At 40.5% G+C, this 22863-nt stretch overlaps 1 protein-coding gene across 1 annotated transcript in view; it reads left to right on the forward strand.

The window, feature by feature from the left end:
• LOC107857658 (protein ROOT HAIR DEFECTIVE 3 homolog 2) overlaps positions 1-11572 on the forward strand; it is a 13516-nt gene extending 1944 nt beyond the window's left edge. The window contains exons 4-8 of the mRNA XM_016702511.2: positions 3781-3948; positions 4029-4133; positions 8114-8208; positions 8286-8382; positions 11012-11572. Coding sequence (XP_016557997.1) covers positions 3781-3948; positions 4029-4133; positions 8114-8208; positions 8286-8382; positions 11012-11293 — 747 coding nt within the window. The 3' untranslated portion in view covers positions 11294-11572. The remainder of the gene's footprint in view (positions 1-3780; positions 3949-4028; positions 4134-8113; positions 8209-8285; positions 8383-11011) is intronic.
• The last annotated feature ends 11291 nt before the right edge of the window (positions 11573-22863 follow it).

The following is a 22863-nucleotide window of genomic DNA, read 5'->3' on the forward strand; positions in this document are numbered from 1 at the left end:
CCCCCCCCCCCCACCTCGGCCTTCAACCTGCCGCCGCCCGGTCTCCAGCCGCCAATTCGGTCTCCAACAGGCCGAAACTCCGTCTGCAACCGCTACGCCGTCTCCAGCAGCCGCAGCTCCAAGCGAAATCTGGTGACTTCTAACCTTTGTTATTTCGTTATTTCGTATTGCATTTTATTTCATTATTTCATATTCCATCCTTATTGCATTTTATTTCATTATTTCATATTCCATCCTTAGTATTTTGCTCGTAGTAGCCCCTGTACCTTGTCTGCTGTCTGTTGTTGCTGTTGCTGTGGTCGTTTCTTAGTTTTATTTCGGGAATATTACTTTGAATGTGTGTGAGCTTTGTATTTCCTTGCTGCTGCTTTCATACTGTCACCGGGTTCATCTTTATATTTTCCTATACTGTCGGGTAGTTGTGGCTGTGGGTGGTAATGGGTGGATAGGGTCATGTCCGAGGGGGTTGGGGCGTGGGGCCGTGGTGGGGGCGGGGGATGGGGAGAGGGCGGGAGTGGGCGGGAGGCCAAGGTTGGGCCGAGGGGGAGGTAGTGGGGGGCGTGTGGATAGCGACGGTAGGCTGAGGGTTGGGTCTTGGAATATAGGGACCCTTCAGGGTAAGTCCGTAGAGCTTGTGAAGATTCTTAGGAAGAGGAGGATCAACCTTGCGTGTGTCCAAGAGACCAAGTGGGTAGGGTCTAAGGCTAGGAATGTGGATGGTTACAAGCTGTGGTACTCTGGGAGCGAGAGGCGTAGGAATGGAGTTGGCATCTTAGTAGATGAAGAGCTTAGAGGTCAGGTAGTGGAGGTGAAGAGGATCAACGATAGGTTGATGACTATTAAGTTGGTCATTCGGGGGTTTACCTTGAACGTGTGTAGTGCTTATGCGCCGCAAGTGGGAGCGGAGGGGAGGAGAAGATGCGGTTCTGGGAGGCTTTGGAGGAGGTGGTGAGAGGCGTGCCCAGTTCGGAGAAGATTGTTGTAGCAGGGGATTTCAACGGGCACATCGGGGCGCTACCGGGAGGCTTTGGGGATGTGCATGGTGGTTTTGGTTTTGGAGAGAGAAATGAAGAGGGGGCGACCCTATTGGAGTTTGCGAGGGCCTTTGGGCTGGTGGTGGTGAACTCGGGCTTCCCGAAGAAGGACGAGCACCTGATCACTTTTCGGAGCGCGATAGCCAGGACCCAGATTGACTTTTTGTTGCTTAGGAAAGGGGATAGGGCGTTGTGTAAGGACTGTAAAGTCATCCCGAGTGAGAATCTCTCGACCCAACATAGGCTTTTGATTATGGATTTGGGTATAAAGAAGAATAGAAAGAGGAGGAGTAAGGAGTGTAGACCGAGAATTAAGTGGGGCGGCTTGACGCCAGTGAATGCGTGGGAGATAGGGGAGAGGTTGGCGGGCAAGGGGGTGTGGGAGTGTAGGGGGGACGTGGATAGTATGTGGGACAGGGCGGCAAGGTGCATCAGGGAGAATGCAAGGGAGGTGTTGGGTGTTTCTAGGGGCCGGGCCGGTCACCATCGGGGGGATTGGTGGTGGAATGAAGAGGTGGAGAAGAAAGTGGAGACCAAGAAAGAGGCGTATGCTAAGTTGGTGGAAAGTAAGGACGAAGAAGAGAAGCGGGTAAACAGGAAAGAGTACAAGCTAGCGAGGAAGGAGGCGAAGTCAGCGGTCACGGCAGCTAAGACGGCCGCTTTTGAGAGCTTGTATGCAGGGTTACAGGGGAAAGGAGGGGAGAAAAAGTTGTTTAGACTCGCTAAGGCTAGGGAGAGGAAGGGTCGTGACCTCGATCAGGTGAGGTGCATTAAGGGGGAGGACGGTAGAGTGTTGGTGGAGGACGGCCACATAAAGAAGAGATGGCAGTCGTACTTTAATAGGCTCTTGAATGACGAGGGGGACAGAGCTATTGTGTTAGGGGAACTGGAGCACTCAGAGGAGTGTCGGGATTTTAGCTATTGTAGACGTTTTAAGGTAGAAGAGGTTAGACAGGCAGTCCGCAGCATGCGTAGGGGTAGGGCGACGGGGCCGGATGAGATACCGGTGGAGTTTTGGAAGTTCGTTGGAGAGGCTGGTATAAAGTGGTTGACTGGATTGTTTAATGAAATTTTCAGGACGGCAAAGATGCCCGAGGCGTGGAGGTGGAGTACCATGATCCCTCTCTATAAGAATAAGGGGGACATTCAGAGTTGTAATAACTATAGGGGGATTAAGTTATTGAGTCACTCTATGAAGATCTGGGAGAGAGTGGTCGAGGTGAGGCTGAGACGGATAGTGTCTATCTCGGAAAACCAGTTCGGATTTATGCCCGGCCGCTCGACGACGGAGGCAATCCACCTGGTACGGAGGTTGGCGGAGCAGTATAGGGAAAGGAAGAAGGATCTGCACATGGTGTTTATCGACCTGGAAAAGGCTTACGACAAAGTCCCCAGGGAGGTGCTTTGGAGATGCTTGGAGGTGAGGGGAGTACCGCAGGCATATATCAGAGTAATTAAGGATATGTATGAGGGAGCGAAAACCCAGGTGAGGACGGCGGGAGGAGACTCAGAGCATTTCACTGTCCGGACAGGATTGCATCAGGGATCTACTCTTAGTCCCTTTTTGTTTGCGTTAGTAATGGATGTGTTGACGCGGCGTATTCAAGGGGAGGTGCCGTGGTGTATGCTCTTTGCAGACGATGTAGTTCTGATAGACGAGACTCGAGGGGGTGTAAATGACAAATTAGAGATGTGGAGGCAAACTCTTGAGTCTAAAGGGTTCAGGGTGAGCAGAAGCAAGACAGAGTATGTGGAATGTAAGTTTAATGACGTGAGGCGGGAGAACGAGGTAGTAGTGAAGCTGGAAGCACAGGAGGTATGTAAGAGGGATAAGTTCAAGTATCTCGGGTCCGTGATCCAGAGTAACGGTGAGATTGACGAGGATGTCTCGCACCGTATTGGGGCGGGATGGATGAAGTGGAAACTCGCGTCGGGGGTGCTGTGTGATAAGAAGGTGCCGCCCAAGCTTAAAGGCAAATTCTATAGGATGGTAGTCCGTCCGGCCTTGCTGTATGGAGCGGAGTGTTGGCCAGTTAAGAACTCCCACATCCAAAAAATGAAGGTGGCAGAAATGCGGATGTTGCGCTGGATGTGTGGACTGACTCGAGGGGATAGAGTTCGGAATGAGACTATCCGGGAGAAGGTTGGTGTGACTTCAGTGGAGTGTAAGATGCGGGAAGCACGATTGAGATGGTTCGGACACGTGAAGAGGAGGGGTATGGATGCCCCGGTCCGTAGGTGTGAGAGGCTAGCGTTGGATGGTTTTAGGCGGGGTAGGGGTAGGCCGAAGAAGTACTGGGGTGAGGTGATTAGGCGGGACATGGAACAGTTACAGCTCACTGAGGACATGACCCTAGATAGGAAGGTCTGGAAGACGCGAATTACGGCAGAAGAGTAGGGCCAGATTGGGTCGCTAGTGTAGGGAATTACTTGGTGGGGGTTTTTTTATTTTTTATTTTTTATTCCCGTTATGATTCCGTATTCAGTGTTCCATGCTTATTACGAATCTGTGTGCTTTCCTCTGCTTTCCTCTGTTTTAAAATCCTTATGGGTGCCGTATTTATGTTATGTCATCTGCTTCTGTGCTTTACTATATGTTTGTGTGATATCTTGTGCCTTGAGCCGGGGGTCTTCCGGAAACAGCCTTTCTACTTCATCAGAGGTAGAGGTATGGACTGCGTACATTTTACCCCCCCAGACCCCACTAAGTGGGAATACACTGGGTTTGTTGTTGTATCTGGAGCAGTCTCTGAAGCTTATGTCAATAGTGGCTGCCATACGGTTGGATGGAAAGCCAGACAGAATAGAAAGCATACTTTTCTCTAGACTCTTGGAAGGGAAGATTTCAATTTCTTCTCGGAATAGCGATATTGCAGATTCTTGTGACCCCCTTGCCTCAAGTTCATGGGAAGAGGTCAAATGAACTTACAATAGCATTTGTATTTGTTTGACATTCACCAATAAAATGTTCACTACCTGTACAATGTTTATTAGATTTCACCAGAGCACACATTGCTCACACCAGTGCAGTGTAAATCTTTGTGGAGACGATTCATGACAGAAACAGAGTATATTGTTAGTCAAGCTATTTCAGCACAGGTAAATGAAGTATATATTGCTTTTTGGCAGTCATACCCTGACTTATTGCTGTAAGATTCTTTCCCGGTGTCTTGCTTTGACTGATATATCTTCTCTTGGGTCCCACTGTTTCCTTCTTTAGTACTCTTTGACTGGCAAATAGTACCAAGCCTATTCTTATCTCAGAGAAACTATGAATTATTCTTCAATATTTGTATTTGAATCTTCTGTCCCATACTTAGTGTGATCTAATGTCTGTGAGTATTTCTATATCAAATTGATTTTGATTTGACTAGTGTAGCTGCGTTTTAAACTGTCTTTAGCTGTTTTTCCCCCTTCCCCTTTTCCCTTTCTTCCAAAATGCAAAAATATATTACACTCTCTATATTCCCCATTGATAGTTGCTTCCTGCCAAATACAAAGACTAAAAAGCAAGAGCAGAGTCCCTACCTTGCTCTCACTCTTGCTGATGTTTGCCTCCGCTAAAGTACCTAACACTGACTCTGGTACAGAATAGCACCCAGTTCTCCGTGATGTTCTTGTGAGAAATAATATCATTTGAATTATTGTGTATCTAAATTATCACATTGAGACCCTATTTATAGAGAAGGGGAGCCTTGGAGTAACTGGTAAAGTTGCTGCCATGTGATCAGGAGGTCATGGGTTCAAGCCTTGGGAACAACCTCTAGCAGAAATGCAAGGTAAGGCTGCGTACGATACACCCTTGTGGTGGGGCCCTTCCCCGGACACCGCGCATAGCGGTAGCTTTAGTGCACCGGGCTATCCCATTTTTTTAGACCCTATTTATAGACAACATTAGACTCCTTTTCCAACTAGGACACTGACATTACAATCCTTTTCCAAGTAGGATTCTATATAATATTCCTATTCCTACTCATATTCTTACACTCTCCATCAAGCTGGTGCATACAAGTCATATGTACCGAGCTTATTACAAATGTAATTAATACGAGGTCCAATGAGGGACTTGATGAAAATATCTGCAAGCTGGGCACTCGATTTCACAAATTTTGTAACAATATGTTTGGAAAGTATCTTCTCTTTCACAAAGTGAATCGATCTCAATGTGCTTAGTCTTCTCATGAAATATTGGATTTGATGCGCTATGAAGAGCCGCTTTGTTATTTTACTGATTTCTCCAAAATTTAACTCTCTCAACAACTGTTTAATCCAAATTAGCTCACAAATGGCTACCGCCGTTGCTTGATATTCTGCTTCTGCACTAAATTGAGCAACCACACTCTGTTTCTTAATCTTTCAAGACACTAAATTACCTCCTACTAAAACACAATATCTGAATATAGAATGTCTAATCACAAGTTGATCTTGCCCAATCATCGTTTGTATATCCACCAATCTACTCATGACCTCGATCCTCGAAAAGAAGTAGTTTTTTACCTGGAGCTAACTTAATATATTGCACAATGCAAACAACTGCATCCTAATGACTATCATAGGGAGAATCCATAAATTGACTTAAAACACTCACGGGATAGGAAATGTCAGGTCTGGTCACTGCGAGATAATTCAACTTACTAACTAGACGTCTGTGTCGTCTAGGGTCATTGAGTGGCTCCCCTTTCTTGCCAGGAGCTTAGTATTCAGATCCGTAGGAGTGTCACTAGGTTTACATCTCGGCATTCCTGTCTCTTCGAGAATGTTTAAGACATACTTGCGTTGCGAAATAACAATACCTGATCTGAACTGAGCAACTTCAACAACAACATACCAGTATATTTCCACCAAGTGGGGTCTGGGGAGGGTAAGTGTACGTAGTCCATACCACTACCTCAATTGTGAGATATAGGGGCTGTTTCCGATAAACCCCTGACTCAAAATAAAGCAATCTAAGATAAGATAAGGAATAGTAATAGCACAATTGTGAGATAGAGGGGCTGTTTCCGATAGACCCCCGACTTAAAAATAAAGCAATCTAAGATAAGACAAGGAATAGTAATAGAACAAGATACAATTGAAATTAACACATTGAATAATACCAAAAGTAAAATACACCAAGTATACACCAAAACAGACAACATCCTAACTCAGCCTAACCTTCTACCCTAATTCGCCTCCTCCACAACTTCCTATCCAGGGCCATGTTCTCGGTAAGCTGAAGCTGCTCCATGTCATGTCTAATCACCTCCCTCCAATATTTCTTCGGTCTACCTCTACATCGCTTGAAACCATCCTTAGCCAACCCCTCACACCTTCGCACTGGGGCATCCGTGCTCCTCCGCATCACATGACCGAACAATCTTAACCCCACTTCCCTCATCTTGGCTTCCACCGAAGCCACTCCCACCTTATATCGAATAACTTATCTTTTCTAGTACACCCACACATCTTACGAAGCATTCTCATCTCTGCCACCTTCATCTTCTGGATGCGGGTTTTTTTAATAGGCCAACACTCTGCCCCATACAACAAAGCCGGTTTGAAGTCGGTCTAACCACCATTCTGTAGAACTTGCCTTTTAAGTTTGGGAGGTACTTTTTTGTCACACAAGATACCGGAGGTGAGCCTCCATTTCATCCACCCTCCCCTGATCTGATGAGTGACATCCTCTTCAATCTCTCCATTCTCCTGAATCGACCCCAGATACTTGAAATTATCTCTCTTACTGATAGAATGAGTGTCAAGCTTAACAACCATATCGGACTCATGAGACCCCCCGGCTGAACTTAACTCCAAAATTCCGTCTTGGACCTACTCTCAACCTAAATCCTTTAGACTCGAGGGTTTGCCTCCAAACCTCCAACTTAGCATGAACTCCACTACGAGTCTTATCAATCAAGACTACATCATCTGCAAAAAGCAAACAATAAGGCACCTCATTCTGAATGTGCCGTGTCAAAATATCCATCACCACGACAAAAAGAAACGGACTAAGCGTCGATCCTTGATGTAGCCCCATCAAGACGGGAAAGTGCTTCGAGTCCCTCCCCCTCAGTCCTAACCCGAGTCTCGGCTCCATCATACATATCCTTAATCGCCCTAACATATACTTAGGTACACCTCTAGCCTCCAAACACCTCCTAAGAACCTCCCTCCCTCCCTGGGAACTCTATCATAGGCCTTCTATAAGTCGATAAACACCATGTGCAAATTCTTCTTCCTTTCCCTATACTGCTCCACCCGTCTCCTGACGAGATGGATGGCTTCTGTAGTTGAGCGTCCTAGCATAAATCCAAACTGATTTTCAGAGATAGTAACAATCCTCCGCAACCTTAACTCTACCTCCCTCTCCCAAACCTTCATAGTGTGACTCAACAACTTGATACCCCTATAATTATTACAATCCTGAATGTCGCCCTTATTCTTATACAACGGAATCATCGTACTGTACCTCCAAGCTTCAGGCATCCTCGCCGTCTTTAAATTATGTTAAACAACTGAGTGTATTTGTTATGTTTTAGTTGATGATATTGATATAGGGGTTCCTTATGGATCTTTTTCCCTGTTTGCCCTATATTTGCACTTTCTTGTATGCATTGGCTAGACTATACATAAGAGTTTTTTCTTGTCTCACATTCTCTCATCTATACGCAAGTTCTCGCTTTGCTCAACTGAAAATACAGGACTTTTGCATATCCTATATTGTATATTTCATGCGTGCTTACTTTTTCAGTGCACCTTTTATCTATTTTCATGTGATGCTTCTCACGCTAAATAGGCGTCTTTCTTATTTTTCTTTTTCTCTTAAGGAGTGTAATTGAGCCGGGGGGGGGGGGGGGGGGGGTTTACCTCACCTAGTGGTACAGTACTATGGTCTGCGTACACTTACCCTCCCCCAGACCCCACCCCACTTTGTGGGAATCTACTGGGTATGTTGTCATTGGTTCTTTTAAGTAGTGTAATACATGACACAGTTTTACTGCTTCTCAATTATGTCTGTGTTCACCTATTGAGGAATATGACCTGTAATCACTTTCAAGTATTGGGGCCCTTTTGATGTGTGAAATTTTTCTCTGCTTCAGGAAGCTTACAGGCAAAGCAATAATTGGTTACCTCCTGCCTGGGCTATAGTGGTTATGATTATACTTGGTTTCAACGAATTCATGCTTCTTTTAAGGTCCTTATTTCTACTATACTGTCTTTATTTTTTTTCTACACTTACTCTTAATTGTAATTCAGTTTCTGTTGTCACAGAAATCCACTCTACCTCGTCGTTCTTTTTGTTGTTTATTTATTGGGGAAAGCTCTGTGGATACAGATGGACATTCCCGGGGAATTCCAGAATGGCGTTGTGAGTACAATAATTGTTTCTTATTTTCATTCATGGTTTTACCTTTTTCTTGAGCATACAATGGGTTGTTTGAACCAACTATTTCCTGAACATCTGCTATTTGTGTGTGCCTCCATGAAGAACAAAAGATTTGACACAGAAAATTTTTTTCGAGGAGGAGGTGATTGGGGTGCTATATTACTTTCAAAATTGTACCTCTTTAGGTTTGATTGACCATTGACGTGTTTTATGCCTTGTTTTCTGCTTGTCTCAAGCAACACTAGAAAATAAAAATGTTGCAAGTATAATCCCCCCTCCCCCGTGGTATATAAGGTGCAAGTACTGTTTTCTGAACAATGGATGAATGGATACCAATTGAGCCCCCAAGGATTTGGCCTAGTGGTAAGAGCGTCGGGTAGCTTAAGTGCACGTCATGGGTTCGAACCTTGTCAGAAGCAAAAGCCTGATATTTAAGTGGAGAGGGATAAGAGGCTAACCCATTATCCATCGAGTTTCAAACCGCGCACCACTAACCCTGAGACATTTCTCTGTTATCAAAAACCAAAAAATTCCCGAATTGAGAAAGGGGAAAAAGGAAAGGAAGAGCAAGTTACCAGTTTCAGAAGGAAAGGAAGAGCGAAAGCATTGACAGCATCCAGTCACAATGCTGATATATTTGAAATTATGTATTAAATATTAACATGTCTATATTTCCTCTTTATGCTGCATTATCTAGAAATTTGTGAGACTGTAAAATCTTATTTGGTCCTTGAAGGAGGTACTCTATAAAGAAGAACGAAAAATATTATCAGAAGTTATGTCCCTTGTGTTTCCCAACTGCAGCTACTTGTAACCCTAATGGTGGAGACGCATGAGCTTAGAAATATGACTCTTATAGGTGAGCAAGAAATTGGTGTAGTTGCTTTATGTCCATGCTATGTGAAGGAGGGAGCAGGGGGTGGGGGTTTGTTTGTTTATCTTTTGAGAGGAACAGTTTAGTTCACAGCACAGGGAGGATATGGCTTTGATGGCCTTAAGCATTGGCAAAACAACTCTTTTTTTTCTTTTTGCTTATGTTTTTTCTTTGGGAGAAGTTTGTTCCCTATTTTTGCAGCATGTTTTGGTGCAAGGGACCTTAAAGAGCTTAGTTTTTGTTTGGTGATCATGCATGGCAGTGTGTTTTTGCAGATTTTTGTCATTGTTCCTACAAGTGGAAAATATCTTTTTTCATTTGTCAATTTCTTGGATGACTAGAAGCCATGAACCCAAACCTAAAGTATCGTGGCTTTGCCTCATTTTGAACTTACGTGCTCATCAGGAAAAGATAGTACTCCCTCCGTTTAAAAAAGAATGACCTAGTTTGACTTGGCACGGAGTTTAAGAAAATAAAGAAGATTTTTGAATCTTGTGGTGTTAAATTAAAGATATGTCAAATGTACCAAAATGCCCTTCAATCTTGTGGTCTTAAACATGTTAATGTGGAAAGTTAAAATTAAAAAGTTGCTAAAAAGGGAAAGGGGTCATTCTTTTTTAAACGGACTAAAAATGAAAGTAGGTCATTCTTTTTGAAACGGAGGGAGTAATTTTTTATCTGATTAATAAATATAGTTGTTGAAGGGGAGTCTTGGAGTAACTGGTAAAGTTGCTGCCATGTGACCAGGAGGTCAAGGGTTCAAGCCTTGGAAACGACCTCTAGCTGAAATGCAAGGTAAGGTTGCCTATAATATATCTTTGTGGTCAGGCTCTTCCCAGACCTTGCGCATAGCGGGAGCTTTAGTGCACCGGGCTTCCCTTTTAATAAATATAGTTATCTTTAAGTAACAAAACATTTTTAGAGGACTCAAATAATTTGCGGTCAGCAGGAGATCAAATCTGACCCTGTTTATTTCAAAATTTGCCTAATAGAGTTTGAATCTTATCACTGTAGCATCCCTTTGTCATTATTTTCTCTTTCTTTTTGATCTCTATCTATTTCCTACCAACTATTGTGTTCAACCTTTCTTCTCAGAACTCCTTTAGGGTTATGCTTTTATTTTTTAGTATTACCTGGAGACAAACTTTTGATTACTTGAAGGCGTGTTAGCAAAGTGAAGGTTTGCAAAATATAGTTTTTTGTTGTCACAAACACCCAATCTAGATACAACTTTTCTCCAAAACTTTTCCTTCAAATTGTCTTCCAAACACAAGTTATTTTCCATAAAACTTGGGGATTTTTTTTTTCCAAAAAGCTGTACGTGTGTCAACGTTATTTATTTTGTTACTTTTGCTTCAGCTATCAATCCCTAGCCCTTTGAAATAAATTCTTGAGCTTTGAAAAGCTGAACCATCTGTGGTTCAGAATTTTAAGATTCGAGTAATTTAAGGCCATAAGACTCAAAAGTTTTCTTTATTTTATTAAACTCTGTGTCAAGTCAAAATAGGTCATTCTTTTTGAAACAGAGGGAGTACTGTAATCTGATATTGCTTTAAGGATGCCTGCCTTGTGAACCTTCCCCATACCTGATTTTTTGCTGAAATGGCTATCGTAGTACTGCAGAATCTTGCGTGTTACGTTCTTCGTGACACTTTTTTCTTATTTCCCATTTCCATTTAAGAGGGCAAGAGATGTTACTTAATGTGAGTTGGTGAAGTCATCTTTCTTTTTCTGCAGCTTGCTGGACTTATTTCCATCTCATCAAGGTTCCTTCCAACTGTTATGGATCTTCTTCGACATCTAGCTGCTGAAGCTCAGGGAAATCCTGCTCCTGGAACTTCCAGGACCTCCCAACATGTTGCTTCTCAGAGCTTTAGGAGTCTAGTAAATAGTCCTAACCCTGTTTCGAGTTCAGTTCCCAGTTCAGCTGTTTCGTCCAACGTCTCAACTGAAACTGATTTCGAATACATGAGCCCTCAGCTGACTCACAGAAGAGCTACTCAAATGGAACAGAAATAATCTACTATACAAAGCAAATAGTGTCATACCGTGTCCACTAGAAGAGAGAAGCTACTCTTGTAAATGGTGCTTTTCCATTTCCTTTTTTTTTTTTCCCTTTTAAAACTCCAGAGACCACAGTCCTAGGAATCTATAGTGCTTAAAGTGTAGCTTTTAAAAATTCTGAGTGCATTTGTTGTCTTGTTAACATTTTTGGAATTGAGGATCGACAAAGTTCTACTTGTACTTATTAAGCACATTGCTTGAATCAAGCTTTTATGAAATCTGGTTGTCATGTCCTCTTTTGTGCATTCTTTTCAGTTTTCAGCTGCCCTTCACCCTCTTTTGGTTAATAATGTTCTGCACTTGAATCAATTTTTGGCGCCATGTAAATTACGCAAAGATCAATTCAATCTATGAATATTATTCCAGTTCAGGTATTGTTTTGCAGTTGGACGGATAAACCTTTAACCAGTTTGTAGTGAAACTTCGATGAAAAATATTTATAGTTCCTTACGGAAGTTTGGAATCATTTACCCAAAACAGAGACAAAAAAAAAAAGAAGGAAAAATAAAGAGACATTATGCAAAAGAAGGGGAAGGACGACGTCACAGTTGAATTGAGATAACATCATTTCCTTCCTTTTTTTCCCTTTTCTTTTGCTGTCTTTCAGTACTTTATTTAAGATCAGGCAACCGATCATGGTGGAGGCGGGCATAAGGTCTAGGAGCCCCAGGTGAACCCAATTGGGTGACCAAAACAGTCTAGTAATAACCACCACCAGCAAAAGAAGCTCGGACTAAAGAAAATTGTTAAAATACATGTAAGAATAGGAATACCATATAAAATTCTAGTTGGAAAAGGATTGTAATGTAGTGTCTTATAAATAGGGTTTCAATGTAATTATATAGATACACAATGAAATAGTATTTTTCTCCACAATTGCTCACATGGTATTAGAGCATTAGTGAGAAACTTCAAGAAAAGAAAACTCAATCATCTTGCGTTAATTTTCGGTGACTGATTTGCGTCTCTTCTATTTGGTAAGTGTTGTGTGAAAACCAACACTACCACGAGGTGTAGCATCCCAAAAATTCAAGCTAAAACTAGAATCATGCTTCAAGTGCATGTAGGATTAAACATCATGTTTTAACAGTATGAGAAGCAATTTAGACGTGTACTAAGGCCGCAAGTAACTCCTAGTTCATGGCCAAGCCAAAACTTTCCGTATCAATTGATTTCTTGATAAATATCTTTCTATGGTCAGCTTTAAATGAGCATAACTTCTATATTTTGAAACATTTTTGAGATCAATACCCACCAAATGATAGATAATTGAATTATCTTTCCAATGCATTCAGTTTTGCCTTGATCCGATATTAGAGTGAAAAGTTATGACCATTTTAGTGAAGCACTGTCCAACGGTGAGATACCCCGAGCCAAACCACGATTGTGGTTACATTGTACGATCGTACAATTGTCTCGTATGATTGAGACAACCCCAAACATCTAAAAGTTGACAAGTATACTTTTCAACCACGAGAGGGAACCACAACCGTGCTTTGAAACCACGGTCTTAGGCATGATCGTGAGTCCTAAAGTTGACTCGGTTGGAACCTTTGACCTACAAACGAAGGTACGATCGTAGGTAGGTCCCACAATAGTACCAAGTCTCATTTGATCATGTTCAGAGAGCTCATATTCAACTCCTAACCACGAACAGCGCCCACGATCATGGGAAGGTCCCGTATGTCTCTTCTAACAATTTTTCAGTTACAAATTTAAAGAGGCACATCAGTCTTTTCCTATTCTTTTAATATTAAAACTACGTCATTTAATTTATTTCAAGGCTAATATTAAGGTTATTATTACCCTAAGTTATTATTAAGGTTAATATTACCCTAATTTCTCATTACTCAAAAAAACATTCGACACTTAGTTTCAACACAAAGAAAAGAGGCGCTTTCTTTCTCCCATGAGAGCTAGGGTTTATCTTCTTCAGACATCTGATTTCAAAGAATTCTTTAGGATTCTCATATCTAGGTACAAGGAAGTTCATCCATGGATTTTCTTTCATCAATTGAGTCCCAAAGTTAACCTAATTATTCAGTTCAATTCCTTCTATACAATTTAAGGTTTATGAATGTTGTCAACTTCCTTGATATCTCAATCCCTTGGTATTATTGAGTTGTAATCCATGTTTTACCATGAATTTCAGTGTCATTACATGTCCATATCATAAACCCTATTCAATTTGTGAAATCCATACTTTTGGACTTGATTTATTAAATTACTTAAATTCACTCAGATTATGAAACTTTCATATTGTTGCATTCTTTAGAGTTGGTAGGTTATGAACACATGATGACCTAGGATTTCATGCACATATTTATGAGTATAAAATCCTCTAGCTTACATTATTTTGAAAGCTTTCAGATAATGCATTTATTTTCAGTCTTCGGATTATTATTATCACTGAGCATTACAGTTGTCAGTGTTATTTAGTTGTGAGTAGTACTTAGCATCGAATGGACGTAGGGATGACTTTCCCATCAGTTAGGCTGAGACCTTTAGTAGAAGTCCTTAAGTTTCAGAACTACAACACCACCGTAGATTCTAAAGGGTCACGAGTCAAAACATATTATCATACATTATATGTTTATCATATTAGTTGCATGACCTTGTATTTAGTTAGTCAATTTATAATATAGTACATGTTTATTACTTGGTCTTGCATTAGTCTACCATGCTACATGCATCATATTTAGCCTATATTAGTTATTTCCTATCTCACATACTTAGTACATTCAAAGTACTGATCACATTCTTTCTTTTGTGCTATATTGTCTCATAATATAGGTTCTGAGGATCAGCATCTGAATCGCTCTTAGTATGATCTTCTACCACATCAGCAACAGTACTTTGGTGAGTCCTCATCATTCGAGGGCTAATATCGGTGTTTTATTTTTTTTGTTTATTTCAGTTTTAGACAGTTGGAGTTAGCTGGGGGCTTACCCAACAACTCCTCTTATTTAAAGGCTTTTAGACTGTCAAATACATTTTGTTTTCAGCTTTATGGGTTATTCAACTATTGTTTTTTGGGGCTTATTTGCCTAAATTATTATTTAGATGTCCTATTTCTGCATCAACAAGTTTTAGTTATTATCAGTATTCTTAGTGACATGCCAAACCATGGGTTAGCTTGGGGTCACTTGTGACTCTAAGCATTGTGTTATAACGAGGGGGTAACTTCAAATCGTGACAAACTTAGTATCAGAGCACACTAGGTTTAAAGTGTCCTAGGGTTTTTGATAGCCACGTTAAATAGAGTCTTATTCATGGGTGTGAAGTGCGCCACACTTATGAGTAAGAGGCTATGAGACATTTTAGGAAAAATTTCACTTCTTTCATGTTGATATCGTGTGATAGGGTGTGAACTCTATTAAAACCTCTTTCTAAATTGTTCTCTGCACGTTTACAGAATATGCTTTCAAAGAGAAAAAATGGAAAGAGAAGTGGAAATAATAATGGTGTTGAGAATTAGCAAACACCACTAACAACTCCAATTAACCCTATGAATGAACAAGTCTCTGAAGTTGAATTTAGGGCTGCTTTCACAACCTTAGCCTAGTCCATGAACACCCAGAATAACCAACTAGTTATGGCACCAACCAACCCAATTGTGAATGTGGCTGTAGCTAGAGACCACGACTTCACTCTAATTAATCCTTTAATATTCTTTAGATCTAAGTTCGAAGAGGATCCATATGAGTTTTTTGATAGTATTTAAAAAGTTACATAGATCATGGTGTTATCCTAATTGAAAGTGTTGACTTGGATGCATATCAACTGCAAATAGTGGATCACACCTGGTATAAGCAATAGAAGAAGGATAGAGATACAGATGCATGATCGATAAAGTGGGATAAGTTTATTGTTATATTCCCAAACAGGTTCATCCCACATAAGTTAAGGGAAACCAAGGTGTAGGGATTCATAAAGCTGAAGCAGAGCAACATGAGTGTGAAGGAGTATTCTCTTAAAAGTTTACTTAGTTGGCAAGGTATGCTCCGGTTATGGATGCTTACTCCAAGGACCACATGAGCAAGTTTGTATCTGGTGATTCTGAGGTAGTCGTCAAAGAGTGTAAGATTGTTATATTAGTTAAGGAGATGTACATCTCCAGGCTGATGGTTCATGCTCAATAGATTGAAGAAGAGAAAGTCAAGGAGAAGGAAAGGAAGAGTAAGAGGGCAAGAATATGTAACTTTAATTTCTGTCAACAGAGATCAGATGGTGGAAATCGTTCTCAGTTTTGCCAGAAATCTTTAGCTTCAACCCCATCTTCTACTAATGCTCTAGTGACCAAGATCAGGCACAATAATCGAGATAGAACATAGGCTCTAATTTCTAAGGTAGTGTGAGAAGTGTTTGTACCAACCCGATATATACGAAATATGGTAAGAACCACAAGGATGAGTGTGTGACTAGTAGTGATGTTTGTTTGGGTGTGGCAAGCTAGGCCATAGACCAAGGGAATATCCAATGACTTAGCAGAGAGGTAGGATACTCATCAACAAAGTCAATCTAACTTTTCGACAACTCCAACAGGTTGCCAGACTCAACAGGATGCTTCATCGCTGGCAAGCAGTGTAAGAAAAGGTTCTATGCCCTTCAAACTCGACAGGATCAAAAGGGTTCTCCTGATGTAGTCACTGGTACATTATAGGTCTTCCATATTCATGTTTCTGCATTATTAGATCATGGAGCCACACTAGCCACACTTTCTTTCGTAACTCCCTCTATAGAAGTAGACTTCAGTGTTAGTATCAAAATTCTTTTAGAACTTTTTCTAATCTCTAATCTGGTTGGTGATTCAGTCATAACTCATAGCTAAATAGGTATAAAGAAATTGCCCAGTTATAAGTTCTCAGAAAGTCACCTCAATCGACCTGGTAGAGCTAGACATAGTACGTTTAGATGTCATTTTTGACATATAGTGGCTACACTCTTGCTATGCCTTTATTGATTGTAGGAAGCGAGTAGTCTAATTCTAGTTTCCAAATGAATCAGTTTGTAATGACCCTTCAGGTCATTTCTTGTGATCCCGCTTATTTTTGTCGTTAGAGCTTTCCCATAGCTGTCCCAAGTCATACTGGAATTGATAGTTTGGTTATCAGGCATTTCATTTGATTTTTAGAACCATTTCATTGTTTAGAAGTCTTCGCTATTTTCAAATGGCCAGCAAACAAAAACTTTACTAAAACAATATCGGATGCGAATGCTGACTGTGCTAGCAACTCTATAATATCGATTTTAGGTTGGATAGACCTTTGGTTCAGGTCCCGCTAAACTCGAGCTCATTTCAACCTATTGGTTGGAAAGTTGATAAAATAGAAATTTAGGTGTAGGGCCTATTTTTTGTCAAAATAACCTCGGATGGAAAATCCAACTTTGCCAATGCATTTGAAATGCCAAAATTAGTATGGTTGCATATTTTGTTTGCTTATATTGGACTCCGAAAGCTTCCTGAGGTATTGGCCAAAACTTAGAATCAATTTCTAAGTGTCAGCTATCATGTAGTGCAATAAGGATACCACTATCGCGGCTAGCGTGGGTGCGCAATTGCCATAGTTGAGGGCCTGGGAAGGGTTGTTTAAATACTCTTTGGTCGAGAATTAGCCATTTTCACTAATGTCTTGAGTCCAAAAACCTTAATAGAATGCGTGGTTTGGAAATTGAGTCTTGGGTGTTGATTGAGAGCTTGGATAACTTTTAAAATCATGATTAACATTGAATCTAAGCTTGGATCCTTGAAAAAGCTTTAAGGAAAGGGAAAACAAAGGTTGTTAGTTCCTGAGCTATATTTTGATTCGATGTAGGTTAGGCTTACTTGTGTTAGATTGAGCTTTATTGTATTATAATTGTGATATCTTGATAAGGGGTCTTAGATGTTGAAATAGTAGATAGTAATGTTTGGGATTAGTTGAATCACTTAGGCTATTGAACTTATAAAGTGTGATGTTTGACTTATAGTCTAGAACCTTGGCTTGTTAGACTTGTTATCTCATGGATAGCATGAAAATGCTCTAGTTGTTCTAGTTAGTTGGGAGTGACCTTTTTCACTCATCTTAAGAGTAAGTTGACCTAGATATGCATAGTTGTGAAATTGACCTTAGATGCTTTCGATGACTTAAGAGTAATACTTGAAGAAGAATTGTCCTATATAACTAGTGTGGATTGATAAACCTTTAATACATGATTTAGATGGCTTAGTCTAGTTCCGGGTAGAAGTTAGACTTGAAGATATAACACGGGATATTAGAAGTGAAACTTGACCCGCCCTAAGCTTGAACTTTGTAGCTTCATTAGTGACCTAGATACTTGTTAAACGCCTAAAATATGCTTTTGGTAATATGATGGCCAAACCCGATAAATGATTTATTCATGATGTTGATTTTGGAAATAATGTGCATACTTGATGGTTATCTTATTGTCATTACTTGGATAGAAATGGTAAGTCTTTTAAATTGAACCTATGACTATGCTATCACTTAACTTATTGGCTAGTTTACTATGTGAGCTTTGGATTATGTCATTACTCATATTATGCTCAGCCTAGTGGCTAAACTTATATTTGTGCCGAAGAATCCCTTTTGTGCTAAAATCATGCCTAATAAGAGTGATTCTAGAAAGTATAACCAAGGATTATAATTGACCATGCTAATAATCATGTCAAGCCCGGTAGTGTATTGAGTGTTCATACCATATGGATGTGCATGTTCATACACTTACTATTATAATGTATTGACAATGAATGGTGATGTACCATGATAGGTCTTTCTTTATTTCTCTTAAACTCTATTGTTTGTGAGGCATGTACTTGTTTTGATTTGGCTACATATCTATCTGTCTATATATATATTGATATCATGATGAATATTGATGATATTATGATGCCTGGTACATCCGGAGAATATATTGATGATATTATATTGTCCGGTACATTCGGAGGATATATTGATGATATAATGATGCCCAGTAAGTCTAGAGGATATATTGATGATATTGTGATGCCCGGTAAGTCCGGAGGATATATTGATGTTATGATGATTCCCAATATGTCCGGAGCATATAATGATGATATTATGATGCCCAGTATGTTCGGAGGACATATTGATGATATGATGATGCCCGGTAAATACGGAGAATATATATTGATGTACGTATAGTAAACATGAGTGTATATATGTTTATGTGTAATTTGTAATTATGCCTTTATGTGATTACATCCGTATGTACTTTGAAGACATGATGTTATTCTTGGGATATCGATTATCATCCTTCAATGCTAATTACTTGTTAGTGGTGTAGTCCTTGCTAGTGTTGGATAGTGAGTAGAAGTGGTATATGTAGAATATTGAATTAGGACAAGTTGGTAAACAGAATGTTGTGTGGCATTTGAGGGTTCGCCTAGTGAGTCTAGATAGCATTGGATAAATAGGTTAATTATGGTATATTGCTTATTAAAGAGAGTTGTATGGTTACTAGTTGACTACTAGGTGACTACTTTCTTGATGGTTGAAGTCTAGAATTCTAGTTGTTGCACCTTGTTTAGTTGAAATTTGGTAACTAGTAATTATGATTGTTATGTAGCTAATAATGATAAGTGGTTTGGCATGAGCGGTACATAGTGACATTGATAACATAGTATAATGTCGTTAGTTGTTAAATGAGGATTTGTAGATCAATGGTTCTAGATAATAATAAGCGTTGTTTGATAGATGGATAATTATTATAATGAGGATTAATAACCCCTTTTCGCTAAGATTGCGGTTAACGCAAGTATGATGGCTAGAAATGAGATTTGGTTAACCGGTGTCATGGTCTAGTATTTAATCATATCTAGGTATGAACAATGGCTATTTAGTGAATAATAGTTAGTTTCCATTCCGTGAATAATGATTATCTAGAGAATCGGTTAGGCTAATAGTTAGAGGCCCTATGATGACTAGCGACTTAGTAGTTTAATGATTATAAGTGTTAGTTATCTAATAATGGGTAGATCGGATATATTGATGGCATAAATTTCTAAATGGCTATATGACTATGATTGTGAATACTTGAGTATATGCTATTTCAATTGCGGTAATTGATGATGGTTATGGATCTTGTCAAATGACCGTGGATGTGAAATGTGGTGAACCTTGGATAATGAGAAGTTGGTTATTGGTTTGTAAACTTGATGAGTTGATACTTTCATGCACTCTTCGGTGGTATGGGATGCCATGATGAGTTCTTTACTTTATGTTCTTTTAGGTGTACACCTCGGTGGTATGGAGCTCCGTGATGAGCTCTTTCACTTTATGCTCTAATGGATGTATATGCGTTGAACTTCGTATTTATGTTATTGTAATTATATTAGTGTCGCTTTACGCTTTTGGATCGATTATCCATTTATCGTGACGGTATCGGTATGTATTAACATGAGATGTCGTATTATTGTTCTAGTTGATCACTTATTTTGTATAGTGATGATGTAGAGGATTCAGGTTCGATTCGTTACCTTGACTTAGATATGTTATCTTGCTTTATGTCATCTTTATATCATAATTTTGCTTAGTCGGCCGATGATGCCTACTGAGTACCTGTTATTTTGGTACTCATACTACACTTATGTACCTTTTTGGTGCAGACTCGAGTACTAGTTGCCGCTGTTGAGTTGAGTTCATGCAATGTTGATCTTCTACAGACAGGGTGAGCTCTTGGAGTTTTGAGTCGCCCGTTTCCCTTCTATCTTTATTCAGTCTTTTGCATTCAAGATGAATGTATAGACTAATTAGACTTTGGGTTGTAATTCCTATTATCGTACTTAGATGCTCTTGTACTAATATTACCAGGTCCTGGGATTAGTATTCGTATTTTGATTATTTTTTGTGGAACATAGGTGTTTATGATTGTATTCATCTATTTTTGGCCCTTGTCAGGCATTTCTACCAAAGTAACCATTGCCTTATCTCTGGGTTATGGTGTTGGCTTATCTACTGATGGGTTTTAGTAGGTGCCATCATGACTCATGAATCGAGTCGTGACAAATTGGTATTAGAGCCTAGGTTTCACCGGTATTGTTAGTACAAGAGCAAGTGTCTAATAGAGTTCTGCGGATCAAAATATTGACGTCCATTTCCTATCCCCTAGAGGCTATGAGACATTCTTAGGAGTCCTTCACTTCTTTCACTCATATCATGTTAAGAGTCTGAGTTGGTTTGTAGGATATTTTCTCGACCTTACTCTTTTACAGATGCCCAGGACGCATGCTACAGCTATGAGTGAGGTGGTTCCTAAGACTGAGCCCAGGAATACTACGCTTGTTCAAGGACAAACTCGTTATGTGTCCCTAATTAGGGATCAGGACGGGCTTCCCCAAAACCCTATTCCTGTACCTAATCCAGAGATTCCTCCACCACTGCTAGCGGAGGGCCAGGGACCAGCCCAGGCTCCACCAGGTTTTATTTCCTCTTCTTTGCTTAGATAAGCCTTGGTTCATTTGTTGGGTATTGTTGATGGTGCACAGACTACTGGGGAAGGAGTTCAGCCTATAGCTGCAGCTCCTGGAGTTGAGGTTCCTCCTATGCCAATAGTTGTTTAGCCAGCAACCTCTCAGCCAGTTGTGACCCAACCTACTATATCTGCTGAGAAGCAGAAGATGTTGGGTAGGTTTTTAAGGTTGGCTCCACCTAGGTTTTTTGGTGCTCTCGGAGAGGATGAATTTGAGTTTCTTACTGTTTGTGAGAATAGACTCTGTGAGTTAGGTTTTGTTGAGACTATGGTGTGAATTACACTATATTTCAGTTGGATTTGTCTGCTCGACTTTGGTGGAGAGGTTTTATGAGTTCTAGGCCAGTTGGATCTTATCCCTTATCATAGACTCCGTTCTCTAAGATTTTCTTGGAGAAGAATATACCATGAAGCCTTAGGGATTGACTAAGGGATTAGTTAACCAGATTAGAGCAGGGTTCTATGACAGTCACCGAGTATGAGGTCCATTTCCATGAGTTGGCCAGACATGCGACTTCTATTTTGGATACTAAGTATAAGAGAGTTTACTGCTTTATGAGAGGACTGAGACTCCCAATTAGGATGGCTACCCAGAGTTTAGTTACTGCACGTAGGACCTTTGCTGAGGTTTCAGATCATGCTAAAGTGATGGAGGACATGTATAGTGAGGGCCGTGATAAGAGACCTAAGAATCAGGGAAGATTTGGTGGGAGCCTTAGTAGTTCCTAATTCAGTGGTGGTAGTTCTCATATTGGACATCCTTCATGTCTACCTTTTCAGCCTCAGAATTAAACTAGTCGACCAGTTCAGGCAGCTCTTCAGACTACTATCGGAGGTCAGTTTGGTACTAGTGGTTGCCCTAGTAAAGACAGTGATTAGTCTTTGAGAGGTTCATTTGCAGGCCATGCTAGACGTAGTGGTTACTCTAGTTCGGCTCTATGAGTTCTGATTCTGCTTGTGACTCTTGTTTTACTTGTAGGCTTCCTGGTCATTTTTTGCGAGATTGCCCTAGTCATGGGGCAATGGTTATTTAAGCCCAGGATGCTACCCCTATTAGGGAAGTTTATCCCTTAGGTAGAGGTGGTTCGCAAGGTTGCAGGGGTAATTACCAGGGTGCTCGAGGTAGTACTCAGGCAGCTAGGACAGAAGGTCAATTAGGTGCCTAGCCATGTGGCGGGCATGGTCAGTTATATGCAGTACCTGCTCGAACCAAGGATGAGACTTTGGATGCTGTTGTTACAGGTGCTATTTTGGTATACCGCAAGTTGGCTCTTGCTTTATTTGATCCTATATCCACTTATTTTGATATATCTGCTTATTATGCACCAAAGTTGGATTTGACTAGTGATTTATTATCTGTGCCATTGTGCCTCTCCCGTGGGTGATTTTTTAGTAGTGGATTGAGTATTCTGATCATTTGTTGTGACAGTTAGTGATGTTGATAATTATGTTGATCTTATTATTCTGGATATGTTGGATTTCGATGTGATTCTAGGCATGGTCTAATTATCCTACTATCATGCGGTCATGGATTATTTTGTCAAGACCATTACCTTAGCCATGCTCAGCGTACTCCCAGTCACATGGCAGGGAGTGGTTAGCCGCGAGCCGATGGGGATTATTTCTTATGTTTGTGCTAAGAGACTTATCTAGAGGCTGCGAGTCTTATCTTGCTTATGTATGTGATACTTGTGTAGAGAGTCCTTCACTTGGCTCTATTCTTATTGTTTGTTTGTTTCCTGATGTGTTCCCTACCGACCTGCCTAATTTTCCCCTTGATCGTGAGCTTGAGTTTGCTATTGGCTTAATCCTGGCACCCGACTTATTTCTATGGAACCTTACCATATGGATCCTGATTCTCAGCTTCAGGATCTTCTTAGTAAGGTTTTATCAGATCGAGTGTGTCCCCGTGGGGAGCTCCTGTATTGTTTGTGAAGAAAAAAGATGTCTCCATGCATATGTGTAGCAATTATAAGCAACTTAATAAGGTGACGGTAAAGAACCGTTATCCTATACCTCGCATTGATGATTTA

The sequence above is a fragment of the Capsicum annuum genome, chromosome 2, assembly GCF_002878395.1.
Source record: "Capsicum annuum cultivar UCD-10X-F1 chromosome 2, UCD10Xv1.1, whole genome shotgun sequence".
Lineage (NCBI taxonomy): Eukaryota > Viridiplantae > Streptophyta > Magnoliopsida > Solanales > Solanaceae > Capsicum > Capsicum annuum.